General features: G+C 43.5%; 2 protein-coding genes across 4 annotated transcripts; both read left to right on the forward strand.

Annotated features, from left to right (window-relative positions):
- The first annotated feature begins 2,760 nt into the window (after positions 1-2,760).
- On the forward strand, positions 2,761-15,117 carry LOC146175031 (uncharacterized). 3 transcript variants are annotated; one of them, XM_084584360.1, is made up of 10 exons: positions 2,761-2,814; positions 2,884-2,947; positions 5,458-5,647; positions 5,719-5,913; positions 5,998-6,087; positions 7,219-7,269; positions 8,204-8,236; positions 10,453-10,655; positions 11,940-12,098; positions 13,950-15,117. In XM_084584360.1, the coding sequence occupies exons 3-9, from the start codon at positions 5,458-5,460 to the stop codon at positions 12,075-12,077; spliced, it is 900 nt and encodes a 299-aa protein (XP_084440486.1). In that variant the 5' UTR covers positions 2,761-2,814; positions 2,884-2,947; the 3' UTR covers positions 12,078-12,098; positions 13,950-15,117. The 3 variants fall into 3 exon arrangements, with proteins under 3 accessions (XP_084440486.1, XP_084440487.1, XP_084440488.1); XM_084584361.1 differs by lacking the exon at positions 13,950-15,117 and adding an exon at positions 12,359-13,299; XM_084584362.1 differs by lacking the exon at positions 8,204-8,236.
- On the forward strand, positions 3,125-5,385 carry LOC146175032 (uncharacterized). The gene is made up of 2 exons (XM_084585508.1): positions 3,125-3,154; positions 3,522-5,385. The coding sequence occupies exons 1-2, from the start codon at positions 3,125-3,127 to the stop codon at positions 5,301-5,303; spliced, it is 1,812 nt and encodes a 603-aa protein (XP_084441634.1). The 3' UTR covers positions 5,304-5,385.
- Positions 15,118-15,448: the final 331 nt, after the last annotated feature.

Raw genomic sequence — 15,448 nt, forward strand, 5'->3', positions numbered from 1 at the left:
ACGTAGAACGTCCTTTGTTACGCCAGCGTGACGTAGAACGTGATCAAGACCGAGGGCGAAAGCTGTGCTAGAACCCTCTTACAGTACCTATGGCTTCAGTACTGCCACAACCGAGACCCCCGTAAGCTACAAGCAGGTCAATTAAGGGGAAATGAGGGTGCTCGTTGTATTACATGAAGGAAAGAAGCCAACAGTCGGCGAGGCCAAGGAAAGCGTAAGAGATGTTACTTTTGTACTGTGATAGCACTTCAGCCATCGACATGCACCTGTGCGTTGTGCGACGAAGACAAAGAAGAAGTACGCTGGGCTCGCCGTTGCAAGGTCCTGTCCTCACAGCTCTCCATCTGAGCGTCAATAAACGCCCTATTACAATTGGCGGAGGTGCCGGAAACGATCCCACCCAAACTGGAACTGCGAAGCAGTACACTACCCTCTACAACCGCCATGCAAGACACTTCGACGCTGCCGGCCGTTCCACCCACGATCATGTGTGCTGGCGTCGTGCGCCAGCGTGACCCTTGCCTGTTCAGCGGCACGGCCGATCAAGATGTCGACGACTGGCTGTCATCCTATGAAAGAGTAATCAGCTACAACAAGTGGGATAACTCATACAAGCTCAGTAACGTCATATTCTATCTGACCGACGTTGCGAACCTCTGGTTTCGCAACCATGAGGCTGACCTGTCATCTTGGTCGACATTTAAAATGAATTTCGCGGAAGTGTTCGGCCGCCCGGCAGTGCGTAAGCTTCGTGCCGAACAACGTTTGCACGATCGTGTTCAGCGCGTTGATGAGACCTTTACCAGCTACATAGAAGACGTCGTTGATCTCTGCAAACGAGTCGACCCGGCCATGCCGGAAGCAAACAAAATCCGCTACATCCTCGAGGGCATTTCTGAGGACGCCTTCCAGATGCTGGTAGCGAAAGATCCCACCAGCGTTACTGAACTCGTGAAGCTTTGCCAGAGCTACGACGAGCTCTGCAAGCGGCGCGCTTCTAGGCGCCGCTCCAGTGTGTGCGACGAAGGCGTATCCGCATTAGCACTGGGTGGTTCGCCAACTTCTGAAGGGAGCCCGCTGAATCAAAAGATCAAAGATTTTATTCGTGAAGAGGTCGCACGTCAAATCTCACTCCTTCCCCATTTTCAAGACTCGGGCCGCCTCGTTCCTGAACTGGCTCCATCTTTGGCCCCTGCTATACGCCGTGTCGTGCAAGAACACGTCGCTGATGCCTTGCCGTCCAACCCCGTGGTGCCGCCTGTGACGGCACCTCTCACGTATGCCCAAGTAACGGCTAGGCCACCACCTTCGCCCACGTCTGGCTCCTATGTGCAGGTCCCTGCCTACCGTTCACCGCCGCATGCTGAGCCTTCGTTTCAAGCCCCACCCTCAAGGTTCCGCCCACATCCTATGAAACCTTGGCGTACTACGGACAACCTTCCGATTTGCTATGCCTGCGGTCGGCCGGGCCATGTTGCGCGCCTTTGTCGCCAGCGCCTCCAACCTTCACAGCCTGACATTAGATTTTACCCGTACGATACCGACTCACGCTCGCAAATGATTCCGCCCGGTTCTCAATTTGTCCCACAAGATCGCCAAACCTACACCACTCGTCGATCACATTCTCCTCGGCGCCGATCGCTTTCTCCAATGCTGCGACGTTCTACCAGCACCGTTGAGGGAAACTAACAGTCGCAGTTCCGGGGGCAAGAACTGCGCTTGTTTCGAATTCCTCAAGTCCTCCATGTCGTCCCGCTAATGTTATCAAAGTTTCTGTAGAAGGCGCCACAGTTCTCGCTCTCATCGATACCGGTGCAGCCGTCTCCGTCATCAGTGAAGCGCTCTGCCGTCGAATTCGCAAAGTGACCACTCCGATTTCCGACTTTTCGCTCCGCACCGCCTCATCACAGCACATTCACCCCTCCGCATCTTGCACAGCCCGTGTGCTCATTCAAGACGTCTTGTACCCCATCGAGTTTATTGTTCTGCCGAACTGCTCGCATGATATCATCCTCGGATACAATTTTCTATCGACTCATCAAGCCGTTATTGACTGTGCTCGTGCACAAATTGCCTTCGCCCCCCTCTGTGATGCCCCCTTCTGTGATACCCCTCCCCGCACTGCAAAACTTCTCGTCGCCCATGACACCGACATTCCTCCGTTCTCTGCTGCCCTCGTACCACTGTCTTGTGAGTGGGTAACTCCTTTGACTGCGATTTTTACACCTTCCGAAGCCACCTCCCGTCATCCCCATTGGACCACAAATGACCGTCGGACATCCGATTTAGATCCGAACGTCCGCGACCGCATTGGGCCGCCCACTGGGCGTACACTGAACGTCTTTTTCCGGACATTAACAAAGCCCACCGGTAGTAAGCCATCGGAGGTCCTGCGGATATTTGTTTTTGGATGTCCAGCAACTTCAAACCAACGAAAGTCCAGCGGTTTCACTATTTTGGATGCATGAACAGTCCGTCGTGTTATAATACTCTGGACGTCCGTTGTACGTTTCTGCACGATTGACATTTTTGAAATGCACTCATATGTGTTTTCGTTATAAAGTAGAATGTTACATGCGTCAAAAATAAGTATTTTTTGCATTTGAAGGTACCATATGTTTTCTGCTCTGTATATCTGTCTAGAGTTAATACACGTCCATCTCCGTACGGCGGCCCTCTGCTACAGCCAACAACAGCCACTGCTAGCCGATCCGATGCTCGAGCACGCGAGCGGCGCTCGTATCGCTGTTATCGCTGTCTCGCTTCTTCGAAAGTCGTTGCTGTCGAACGTCACTTGCGTGACTCCTGAGAGCGGTAAGACCGATTTTTTCGTTCTGTAGCGTAGCCCTAGTGCGTACTTTTGGGTATTTCTTTTCTTTGCAGGTTTCGTACGTTAAGCTAGCTGGAGCCAACTTGTTGCAACCAGCCGGCGTCAGCAGTACAAAACGTGAGTTCGTTTGTGGTAAGAATTGCCCGCCATTGTTACAATCTTCAGCCGATTTAGGTTCGTTGTAAGTATGAAAACGGGACGTACTGTTATGGCGGAATCGTGTAGTTGCTTTTTTATACACGTGGCGTTAATTGGTTGTTCAGCTAGTTTTATTTATCCGGTTGCATACTCATTATGGCTATGCAGCAACGAAGTGATGCTCGCGTATGTGAAAAGGCCACCCGGGAGGCGAAGAAGTCATTGATGCTGCTTGACTGCGCAAGTAAATGCACACCGAGAGGACGAACCTCTCGCGAGTTGGGGACTGGGCCTACTGTGGTGGTTGCTGGACGTTCTATAGAAGGTTATAGTAGTGATGGAAGTTGTGATGGCAGCTTGGTTACCGCAGCTGCTTTGAGCGCAAGTTTGCATCGCTCACGGTGCAATGAGCCCATGCAGGATTTAGAGTTTTGTCCTTGTGCCGAAGACGGTGACAGTGGAGCAGCGACGCCGCAGTGTGATGGTCGAGGCTCATTCCCTTTTCCCTTACATGTTTATTCGGCCCAGCATGCCGAATAAACATGTTGCTTAGTCGCTCTGCCTCTGCTTCGCTCGCCGCGGCTACAACAGAGATGAACAAGATTTCCGAAATTATCTGCGGGAGTGGGCAGTTAAGCACGGAATCAAAAGGCGTGCGCTGACAGCTCTATTGAAGATATTGAGAGGTCATCCTGCTATGTCGCACCTCCCAAAAGATGGTCGCACGCTTCTGCGTACTCCTCGCAAACCACGGGAACAGTGCGCGGTTACCCCATTAGCACCAGGCCACTACTGCCACTTTGGTTTAGCAGATGGACTGCTTCGTTTGCTGCGCCAAGTAGAAAATCCGCCTGCCATGATTAATTTAACATTCAATGTTGATGGTCTTCCACTGTCAAAAAGTTCAAGGATGCAGCTCTGGCCTATTCAGTGCCTTGCTCATGGCTGTGGTGATGAAACACCATTTCTTGTTGGTGCATTTGCAGGGCATTCAAAGCCAGACTCTTCCAGTGATTTTCTGAAGCCATTTGTTTCTGAGCTGCAGACCTTGCTCTCTGAAGGCCTCATTGTCAATGGCAAAATTTTACATGTGACCATGAAGGCTATTGTGTGTGATGCTCCTGCACGAGCCTTTATAATGGCTACAAAAGGGCATGGTGGCTACAGTGGCTGCCCCAAATGCACTGTGGAAGGGCAGTATTTGCATGGAAGAGTTGTATTTCTGGAAATGGACTGCTCGCTGCGTACAGATGCAAGTTTCAGAAACCAGCATGACAGTGAGCATCACAAGGGAAAGTCAATTCTTTTGGACCTCCCAATCAACTGTGTCGATGACATACCCTTGGACTATATGCACCTTGTGCTTCTTGGTGTCATGAAAAAGCTTCTTTCTTTGTGGGTTTCTGGACCGTTAGGAGTACGTTTTGGACCACTTAATCATCAAAATTTCAGTGAGCAGAGCAGTCAGTTGCATAGCTTCATACCTCGAGAATTTCCTCGCAAACCACGAGGGCTTGAAGATCTAGAGCGTTGGAAGGCTTCTGAATTCAGGCTTTTTCTCTTCTACACTGGCCCAGTCATCCTGAAGTTTTGTTTGTCAGACAACTTGTACCAGCATTTTCTCTTTCTTCATGCTTCCCTTTCCATCCTTGCTAACAAGGTTCTCTGTCGTCAGCATGCTGCATATGCTGGTAAGCTTCTGAGGTGCTTTGTTTCAGATTTTGGTGATCTGTATGGAGAAGAACATATTTCCTTCAATGTACATTGCTTAATACATCTGTCTTCTGATGTTGAAAGACATGGTGAGCTGGACTCCTTCAGTGCATTTCCATTTGAGAACAACATGCAGGCCATTAAGAAATGCCTTCGCAAACATGGGAAGCCACTAGAGCAGTTGCAGAATAGGATGGCTGAGGCAGATCTCAAGCCATGCAACTGGGAGCCATTGAGTGAAACACCTCTGCCGCTCCATCAGCACACGCAAGGTCTGCTGTTGCCAGAGTGCTCCCCTCCTGAGTACAGAACGATGAAATTTGAAAACTTCACGATCTCTCTAAATGACAAAGACAGCTGCTTTCTGCAAGATGGCCATGTCATTGTAGCCAAAAACATAGCGCACCTGAAAGACTCAAATGAGCTGTGCATTATTGGCTATGAATTCTTAGTTAAAGAGGACTTGTACACCATGCCCTTCAATTCCTCCAGGATTGGCATCTGTCTTGTATCGTCCCCCTCATCACCAAAGATATGGCACCTGCATAGGTTGCAAAAGATGGTTAAACTGCCAATGGGTGACAAGTTTTTAGTGGTGCCGGAGCTACACACGGCCAACTGACATGCCACTCAACCATATTTCACCTCTGTTATTGCCTGTTTCTTTGACACAAATATTGGTTAGTGCATGTTTTAACAATTTCAAAAGCAGTCTCAGTTGTCCTTCTGTTTATGTGGGTGTGAGATTTATCTTTTCTTTTTTTCTCATTTTTCAGATGGCATATGCCATTGTTGAATTTTTGCACCACGACCAAGTGGAGGTTGTTCCGTCTTCATGGATCAGTGACAGGCAGTGTGCTTGGCCACTTCATGTAAAAGGGGACAGGATTGTGTCGTTAGTTCGTAAAGCAGCACCACCGGACTCATCTTGGCAACTGTTCGACGTATCTGTGAAGGGGCTGTTTGGTAAATGCAGTTGACATAGCACTTTTGCTTGTGATAGTCTGCAGCACTGTATATCTGAAAATTTATTCCAGGTACTTATGATTTGGCTAGAAAGAAGCTCGACAGAAGTCAATATACTTCTGAGCTTAGTAGTGACACTGAAGTGCCACAAAAGAGGATTAGAAGGCCACCCCAGGCATGGTCTGATGATGAAGAATCAGACTACCCCAGGGTGAAAGTGCGGCATGTGACGAACGCTCCATCAGTGCCCCTTGACTTTCCTCAAGGTTATTGATCATTCACTTGAAAAATGCTAAGCGGCTGCATTGTTATAGTTATCATAGGCAACCTTCGTTTTGTTTTCTTTTCAGGTCTGTCCTCTACTGTGCCTAGCACCGTGACTGAAAGTGCTGTGCAAAGCGCCACACAGAGTGCTGTACAAAACGCCACACAAAGTGAGGGTAAGCAAGTGGGGAATCTGCTTTCATTGTCATGTTTATTTCCTTTCTGATTTGTCCTACCCAACTCGCATAAGGGCAGAAACGAGTAAATTATAGTTAGCCACCTAAAAGAACACACTCTTTCTGTACTAATCCAGGTGATGAAACAACCACATATATGGCAGAAACTACTTGTATGTACTTTCCTGGGCATGTGTTTTTTAATGAATGAAGGGTTAAGCCCATGAAGAATTTGCCACTTGAAACATAGCATCCTGATGTGATGGCTTGAAGGTTAGGGCACCTAACTCCTGGATTCTAATACATAACAGTGATCTAGGCTGCAGTGGATGCATGTCGATGGAGGCGAAATGCAAGGTGCCCATGCAAAAGTACTGTGAGTTGAGCTAGTTGGTGCATCATTTTTTTTTTTAAATACACAGCGCAACAAACATAGGACAAGCGAGTAGACGGGAACAGCGCTGACTATCAACTGCAATGTTAGCAGACATGGAAGAACCGCAGGTGGCTCATATTAATCCCGAGCACTCCACTATAGCATGCTGCATGTTTCATATTGCTTGGGGTGTTAAACCTCGTATTACATACAAATCAGTAAGTTTCGTCAACAGAAATAGACGTATCTATGTGTGAAACTTTTACACCAGCATCATGATATGATAGGCTAATTTGCTTAAGTAACTTTTTGTCTTTGGCAAGGCCCTATTGTTTTTGCATAATTGTAGAAATTAATGTGAAAGACTTAGATGAAAGTTTTACACAGATTTATTAGCTAAGATAACTTCAAAAATTGGTCCTTTCACTCTTCATCTGAGGCAGATGGAAAAGGTCGATGTGGCAAAGCAAAGTGAACGTGGCAAAAGAGTGTGGCTAAGGTTCGGACAGAATAGATTACTTTGCTTTGCTTAGTTTTGTACGATTCGTGGCCATGCTTGCATTTCATTTGCACCTTTTGAAATGAATGTAGTAATTTCATTGTTATGGGTAACAATTATGAATCCGACATAAAGAGTGTGCAAATTGTTTTGGTCAAGACTTCACCATTGTGCCGAATAGGGGTAAAATTTGGAGAATTTCTGGTGTTGTGTAGCCAAACAGTGGTGAATGTCTGGTTGTTTTTTCACTGTCCAGATGATTGCCTGGAGCTGGTATCTCTTGGCGACCGTGATCTTTCAGATAAAGGTGAGTTAATACCGCTGTTTCAGGATTTTTCAGAAGTGTTTATTGGAGTACTTTTTCAAATGCTGTGGTGTCATCATACTGCTCTAGAGGGACACTATGTTTCAGTGAACTACAGTTAAACCTGGATTTAATGAACCTCCATTTAGCAAATTCTTTGATATTATGATGTTTCTAAATCTCCCATAACCGCTTCTATTCAAGCATGTTTATTTGAGAGCTCCAAATAGTGAAGGTGTTGCAGTGTTTGACTGATATAAGAAATTTGGTGTGCCAACTATCTGTTAGCTAGTACTGAGTTGCTGGAAATTTAGCCGAACCACGTGGAAGTTTCATCACTGTACGACGTGAATTGAAATGAGAGGAACATCTGCAATATCAAGGAGGGACTGCAATCGTTCCAATGCACCGCATTCCAGCACGGTTTCCATATCTATATGGCAGATGCAGTGGTCTCCACTGCCTGTGCACCCATCTTCACTGCACATTTGATCCTGAGAATCCAGTGCAGAAACCTAACGCAAGGGCAGCGGGGATGGCCGACAGCACTGATGATGCAAAGAAAGAAGTCCATTCCTAAAGGCACTGGTGACGGGAAGCCTGACAGTGGAAACATGCATGAAAAAGCAAGTGTTTTCGTGGCCAGTCTAGTGTTATACCCATGTTTAACTGCATACTTTGGCATAAAAGGCACTGCAATGTAGTCGCATTTCTGCCCATTTATTGAAAGCTTAGATGAGCATATTAGCACAGTTAGAACAATTCAGTCAAAAAAGGAGTTGAAAATGAAACAAAAAACATGCACTCATAATGCTGGCAGTTTGCATAGTTACACTGTGAAATGTTAGAAGTGATGGATTTTGCTTCAGTTTTTTATTTTATCAAAAAATTTATACATTCAATGCTAAGGTTCGGCTGCTCGTTCTTCCATTTGCAGATAAGGCTTCTAGCAGCTTTTCTGTTGATGAAGGTAAGTTCAGATTTTAGTCTTTGCACTTCTGGTAAAAATTTACTGTTTCCACTTAGTAGTATATGTGGTTAAGCGCTTAGTATGGAGAAGCCTTTGTTCCATTCGTCAGCACATCCAAATAAGCCTCACGGTGAGATTTCTGTACTTTGTGAGCTGTCCAAAGAGATACATTTTAAATGTTATGGTAACCAACAAACTGTTCTGGTTTGGTATTTATCTTATTCGGGAAATCGACTTTATTGAACTGGCACTATCTTTTACGAAGTAAAAAAAAAATCGTGCCTGAAAAGCGCGGAAAAAATGGACACGGCTATGTTCTATGGAGATGACAGCAATTGCTTCTTGGTTTTGTCATTTTGGCCTTAAGAATCTTCGCTGACCAAAATATTAGCATTTATTTATCGAAGAAAGGGCCCGTGACTGTGAAATAATGGCTATCATCCTTGTTACGAGCGTATTCAACTTTGCATGCACTTCCAACGGGGACAGGGCACTTCAACGCTGCCTCTGCCAGCATACTCCTTTTTCTGAGGGTTGGGCGTGACTCTTACTTTGTGCTCCCTGCTATGCAAAAAGGCAATAAAAGTGCTATTTTGGATTTTTCAAAACACTCCAAGCTCAACTTCCTTATGTCGCTGTACCCTATTCGGTCAAGAACTAGAAAGTAGGCGGTGAAGGTATTTTTTTTCACTTTCTATCTTGCGCTGTGCAACAGCTGGATAGAGTACCTATGAGACGGAAGTGCTGAGGAGCTTGCACAGAAAATTATTTTGGGCATGGCGGCCTTCCAAACCGACGTCGCAAACAGCCTAATTGCATGCAGTAGGACACCTCAGAAATAGCGCGGTCGACCATGTAGTGAATGCCCAGTGCCTGTCGCAATGGAGCCTAAACCACATTTAATACTGACGCTACCATTAGGTACAATGGCTACAACCACTTGCTGGAACATGTCAACACACTGAACTCACAGCGCTGCCGTCGTGAAGGATGCACAGTGAAGTGTCGGATTCAAAGTGCCATCTTTTTGTGCATGCCTGCTCATAGTAATTGCTTTGACCTTTTAATAAGCGTACTCTGAAGTGACTGATTTAATTAAAAATTTGAGCAATAATTCGTTAACCATCTTTTCAGCTCGATACTTGCTAAGGGCGCTCGCGCACCTTCTGCTGGTAGTATGCATTACTTTTTCTGTATTGAGGTGACCTGTCCTCGAATGGGGACATCGCAAATGACTATAAAAAATAAAATGATTTCTTTCAGTTTATTCAGGGCACAGCATTTGAAGCTTGGAGAACCAAAAATGGCTCTTAGATATTTTTTTCGTGCCTGAAAGGGTTAAGTTTAGCTCAAAGTGCACAGTGGCCCCTGTATGGCTACCTGGCATGGTAGCATTTGTATGTAGCACTTAGCTGGGTTGTTGCTTTTCTTCTGTACCTTCGCCGTTTTTGTACTGGTGACCTAAAGTCTGGTTTGCTGGCAGTTGACACATTCCTTTTCTTTTTTCTCATTGATGCTTTTGTGCTCTTTGCCTGAATTTGCTGTTCTCTTTTCCACCTTTATCTCTAGTGTGTGGTAATGTGAGCACAGTGGCTTTCCTTCATGTGATGTTTTCTTTGTCATTGATGGGACATTCCTTGCTTGGTCAGTAATTTTTGCGGTTGAAAAGCAATCTAACTATGAATACATTTGGCTATTAAAAAACTTACTTCTGCTTTTCGTAGACAATAATTTAACCAAGGGTTATTTACAACCGTTTGTGCAGGTATAAAGTGAGACTTTTTTTAAAACTTGCCTTATAGACTCCTATATGGGCATTAAGTAACATAGGTTAGATACAACATTATGATTGAAGAGTAAAAATAATAGTGTTACTAGGTATTAGGATGGTAAATTACTGTCAACTTTCCATTAAATTTTGCCACTTGCATCATTTTTTGCTGCAGGGTATATGGTGCTAGGCATTCCAGCATTTTTAAGACTATATTAAGGAGAAGGGCAGCATCAACAAAATAAAAGGTTGTGTCCAAGGAACCCGTAGGGGTTCCGAAACGTCTTCTTTTTTCATGTTGACTTGGTCAGTGACTGAAACTCTTTTTACTCAACTACCATGCCTGACCAGACGAACCTTCGTCGAACCCTTGACTACTCGTCAACAAAATATTTTTTGCGTTTCTCAATTATATATTTTTTCTTGCGTCTCTCACTACTTCCAGACTTCAAGCAGCACGTTATCCGGCTACTCAATATCTTGCGCTTTACACAGCAGCAGCATGGAGATATGTTAAACAAACTATGTGAAGATCTTCCAAGCCAAGCAGTTATCGCCAAGTCCCTTCTTATCACTGAGCCATTCACTTCGGTGGATGATCTGCTCAAGTTCAACGAGCAGTTGGATAAAGAAAAATTTGCACTTCTGGTAAGTGTTCATATAATGAACCAGGAGAGCTCTAAAGGAGGCATATTGAAATTTATTTTTTTATTTTAAAGGTCCTCTAGGGATATTACATGAGAGGTGGGCTAACAAGAAGCCATTAAGGATACAGATGGTTGGTCTTCAGTTCTAATGGCACAGACCAAAAAGAAAAAGTTGAGAGAGAGCCATGAGAGGAGGAGACCGCGCATCCATCGGCGCGCACCACCACCATTTTACGTGACCCCCAACTCAGCGCACGCCGAATAGCTGGAGGGAAAAGCGCTTTTATGCCTTTCTCATTAAGAGTTGCCACATAATACTTTTTGAAGCAATTTCAAGCTTTAATGCTCATTTTCTATAAGTTGAAGCAGCTGCAGTATGAACCATATTTGAGGTTTTTTTACGAAGCTACAAGTACAAATATGTACTGCACCTTTTTTTTTATATCAAGGGGTGAAAAAACTTGAAAGCTATGACATTAACTTTGTAGAGTTGTTAGTACAGTTTTGCTATTTATATTCATGTGAAGCATAGAAAATTTTGTATCTGAGTAATAAAATTTGTCTTGAAGTTGTTTGACCCAATCATCGCTGGCTGTCTCCAGTGGTAAACTCTAAATTCTAAACTAAAATAAATATATACATGGTTAATATTGCAAAATATTTTAAACTGCAGAACTCTATACTTGTACTTGTAGTGCAAATGGGCTATTTTTGTGCTATTTCTTGTGTGAGCTATGTAGTACGCTTTTAATTATGCTATTTGAGCATCGGCTTTATTTTAACATAGTACCTTTAAAAGTCCCGTTACTCAGAAAATCTGGTATTGGTGTTGTGAGTGAAAAATCAAGGGCATGGCACTGGCAGATGGTAGCTGGCATGGCCGGGCTTTAATTGTTTGATGGTTTCTACGAATTAACGAGACCAAATGATTTAGAAGGTAGGGAGGAGCTACCAGCTTGGGTTGCCGATTTGAGGCTGGACAGTGAATTGAGTGTCAACCTTGCAGTGCTCTTAGATGCAGAGTCAGGCATGCTATACCTAGACGATGCAGCCACATTCATATAGCTTAGTTAAGTCGGGGCTTTACGTGTTGGGTCATCGCCTATGCTATTGCATCATACCGTTAAAAGGCAGGGCTTAAGTGTCTACCATAATTTTTTAAATGTGGTGCACTCTTGACATTTGTGCAAATCAGCTTGGCAAGGAAGAAAGTATTTTGTAAAATGATATGTGTCTTGTGCACCTAGAGGTGCATATCTTAAAACAGTACATGATTTTTTTGCAGGTACGCGAGCTTGTGCAGCTTGGTGGCAAGAATGCGAACGTGGCCGCTAAACGCATGCTGGCCTATGTTGTAAGCGACCAGGTGGCAGCAAAGTTCTCCTGGGTTGGAAGGAAGAACAAGATAATTTTTCAAGCTTGAAAACATCAAATGCAATTATAGGTAAGACAGATACATGTGGAAGATTGTGCATGGTTTCTTTGCAAGAAAGCCTCCTGTCGAGGCAGGAGAATTTTTCCTATTTTTCCAAAACAGGCCTGGCAAGACCTAGTAAGTCCCCATTTAAACCTGGTATAAAATAAAAATTACTGTTAAATTCCACCTCTGCACAAAATTTCGCCCAAATAAGCAAACAATGCTTCAGTGTACGTTGATGTGTCTGCATTCAGTTTGAACACAACACTCTAATATCTTATCTTTAGCTGCTGCAGGAGAATTTCCGCAAGGGAACATGGCCAATGTTGAGGACGTCATCAAATCATGGTTGAGGCATGCACCTGAAACGCTTTCTGGAATTCAAAGACAGAAGAAACCAGTACTGTCTGCTGATCCATGTGCTGTTTCTTATGCTAGTTGTAATCACTAGCTGCAATAATTTGATTAGGCAAAACCAGTGCCATTTGCCATTGCAGCATGCTTGTACTTCATGATATCAACTTCTAGTCTTGTAGGCAAAAACAAAGCAAGCTATCCTTAGCCATTGTATCGTTATGACTCTACAGTGGAGGTTTTTGTCAAAAAGATTTGAAACATTAAAGCTGTTAAAAAAATGTGAGTTTACAGTTAAGGTTTAGATTAAGTGCACTTTATGAGCAGCTTTTTGTTGACCAAACTTTATGGGGATTAGCCTGATTGTCTGCATGATACATGAGATTTAACATCCAAGAGAAACGTAGCTATGAGAGACACTGTAATGGAGGGCTGCTGTTTAATTTTGATTACCTAGGGCTTTTCAGTGTGTAGTGTCATGGCACAGGGCATGGATGCTTTACATTTTTCGGCCACACGGTACAAAGCGTTTGGCTGTCAGTAAATTACCCCCTGTTAAACGATCTCGATACTGCAGTTATTTGTCTGATTCTGCGGGCTTCTTATATTTCCAGTGATTTTCCTCATGCTAGTTTACTGTTCTATTTATTGCTGGATGTGCAACTTGTTTACTCAATTGCTACTTTGTGTTGCAAAACACTTTAGCAGGTACCATATTTTTCTTTTACTTTCAGACTGGTAATTTAGATATGCAATAATCAATATGCTAAGCATTAGAGGTCTTGTTTACAAGAAAAGCCAGCGGCATCATGAAATAATCATTGCTTGACAGGGTTGTGATATCATCCAGCCATCATTGCAAAGTGTTGCCAAAGAAAGCAAACACTTGCTAAAAAGATAAAACGGTTGTTGCGTTTCAATTGAGGCAAAACGGAATGATGTGCCTGTTTAGTGTGCAACATGAATGCATGCTACAAAATCAAAGGGTGTCGAAATATCTAGAGCCTCCTAATTTGCCATCCTCCATAGCCAATTTTGCCTTGGGAGTTTAAATCTACAAACATAAACCAGACCACTTTTGTTGGGAAAAGGTAACTGAGCGAGAATAGTCATCAGGCACGCTACCGGTGAGGAGCATTCTTGGCGTGTTTGCCCTGAAGGGATCTCTATTGCTGTAATGTTGTACTCTCAATGATAGCTTAAGCATCGATTAAATTTTTCTGCTTTGTTGCTGCTGAGATCATTCGATAAATTTCCACTTGAAGTATGAGTTGGCAAAGGCAAAATAAAACAGGGCTGACACCTGAATGCTGGCTGGCGAGTGTGGTAAAGGCCGTTTGATAGTTAAAGAAAAATGAAGGTAAAGGGCTTACGTGCTGAAACAGCTCTTGGTAGAGCTTAATGTTACTTTGTCATAGCATGCATTGTTTTTGTGATGATTTTTTTTTTCTAGAAAATATGCTATTTATGTTCCCTTGCAAAAATAAAGCATAATAAACTTGTTTTGTTTTTCTTGTTTTTCAGGTGCTGAATGAGACGTGACCCGTGTTTCTCTTGTTTTCACATATGCCACAGCAACTTTTGACCAAGAGTTAAAAAGTTCCATTGCCATCAGATGCCAAGGTCGTCACGATATATAGGTCTCCCAGTTACTGACTTGGTTTCTCAGCGGGTTGTGCAGACAGTACTTTGACGGTGGTGAAAGTAGGCAAGAGAGCACACATGCTTGATCATACTCATCCATCTCGAACCAGGTGTTATCTCAAGATGTGCGCTTAGCCCAGTGCTGACCAGAGAACAAAGTTTGGCCATTCTAGAGAACCATTCCCCCTCTGTACATTTAATTTCATTTTATGTTTTCATTTGTTTTCTATGTGATCTATTTTACGTTTAGTTTGACAGGTTTTGTTTGCAATGGCCTAATTTTTTAGCTGCATCATGATAGTCTCATGACATTGTGTGTTACTTTGAGGTTGTATTTCTGAAGTGCATTAATTTTTTGTAGTGCTTATGCACGATCAGTCACTGCTTACATACTATACTCAACCAGCTCTGATTAAGCCTGCAAGGTGAAACTTATAGCAATGCTGTCCTTTTAAAGGTTTGCTCACCGCCTAGTCATCCATCTCGAACCAGGTGTTATCTCAAGATGTGTGCATAGCCCAGTGGGTGTGGACCAGAGAACAAAGTTTGGCCATTCTAAAGAACCATTCCCCCTTTGTACGTTTAATTTCAGTTTTATGTTTGTATTTGTTTTCCATATGTGATCTATTTTACGTTCAGTTTGGCAGGTTTTGTATGCAATGGCCTAATTTTTTAGCTGCATCATGATAGTCTCATGACATTGTGTGTTACTTTGAGATTGTATATCTGAAGTGCATTAATTTTTTGTAGTGCTTATGCACGATCAGTCACTGCTTACATACTATACTCAACCAGCTCTGATTAAGCCTGCAAGGTGAAACTTATAGCAATGCTGTCCTTTTAAAGGTTTGCTCACCGCCTAGTCATCCATCTTGAACCAGGTGTTATCTCAAGATGTGTGCGTAGCCCGGTGGGTGTGGACCAGAGAACAAAGTTTGGCCATTCTAGAGAACCATTCCCTCTCTGTACATTTCATTTCAGTTTTATGTTTGCATTTGTTTTCCATATGTGATCTACTTTACGTTTAGTTTGGCAGGTTTTGTTTGCAATGGCCAAATTTTTTAGCTGCATCATGATGGTCTCATGACATTGTGTGTTACTTTGAGGTTGTATTTCTGAAATGCATTAATTTTTTTTGTAGTGCTTGTGCGCGACCAGTCACTGCTTACATACTATATTCAACCAGCTCTGATGGGCTTGTGATTAACAAAATACTAGTCATGGTTTTTAGTCTAGTTTTAGTTTTTAATATTTATTTAATACAGTCTGTTTTAATGTTTTTGCTGCTACCTGATTTCTTCCAAGTGCATCTAGTTAAGTGCTTTTATTTGAGTGTTCTTTCAATATCAAGGCCTGTATTCAACACTGGTAATATTAGC

The sequence above is a fragment of the Amblyomma maculatum genome, chromosome 11 (genome assembly GCF_055883805.1).
Source record: "Amblyomma maculatum isolate TAMU_Amacu chromosome 11, ASM5588380v1, whole genome shotgun sequence".
NCBI classification, from domain to species: Eukaryota; Metazoa; Arthropoda; class Arachnida; order Ixodida; family Ixodidae; genus Amblyomma; species Amblyomma maculatum.

Coding starts and splice junctions, on each gene's coding strand:
- LOC146175032 (XM_084585508.1), top strand. CDS start 3,125: ATGGCTATGCAGCAACGAAGTGATGCTCGC. Junction 3,155..3,521: donor AGCAACGAAGTGATGCTCGC/GTATGTGAAAAG, acceptor CATGTTGCTTAG/TCGCTCTGCCTCTGCTTCGC.
- LOC146175031 (XM_084584360.1), top strand. CDS start 5,458: ATGGCATATGCCATTGTTGAATTTTTGCACCACGACCAAGTGGAGGTT. Junction 5,914..5,997: donor GCCCCTTGACTTTCCTCAAG/GTTATTGATCAT, acceptor TTTTCTTTTCAG/GTCTGTCCTCTACTGTGCCT. Junction 6,088..7,218: donor AAACGCCACACAAAGTGAGG/GTAAGCAAGTGG, acceptor TTCACTGTCCAG/ATGATTGCCTGGAGCTGGTA.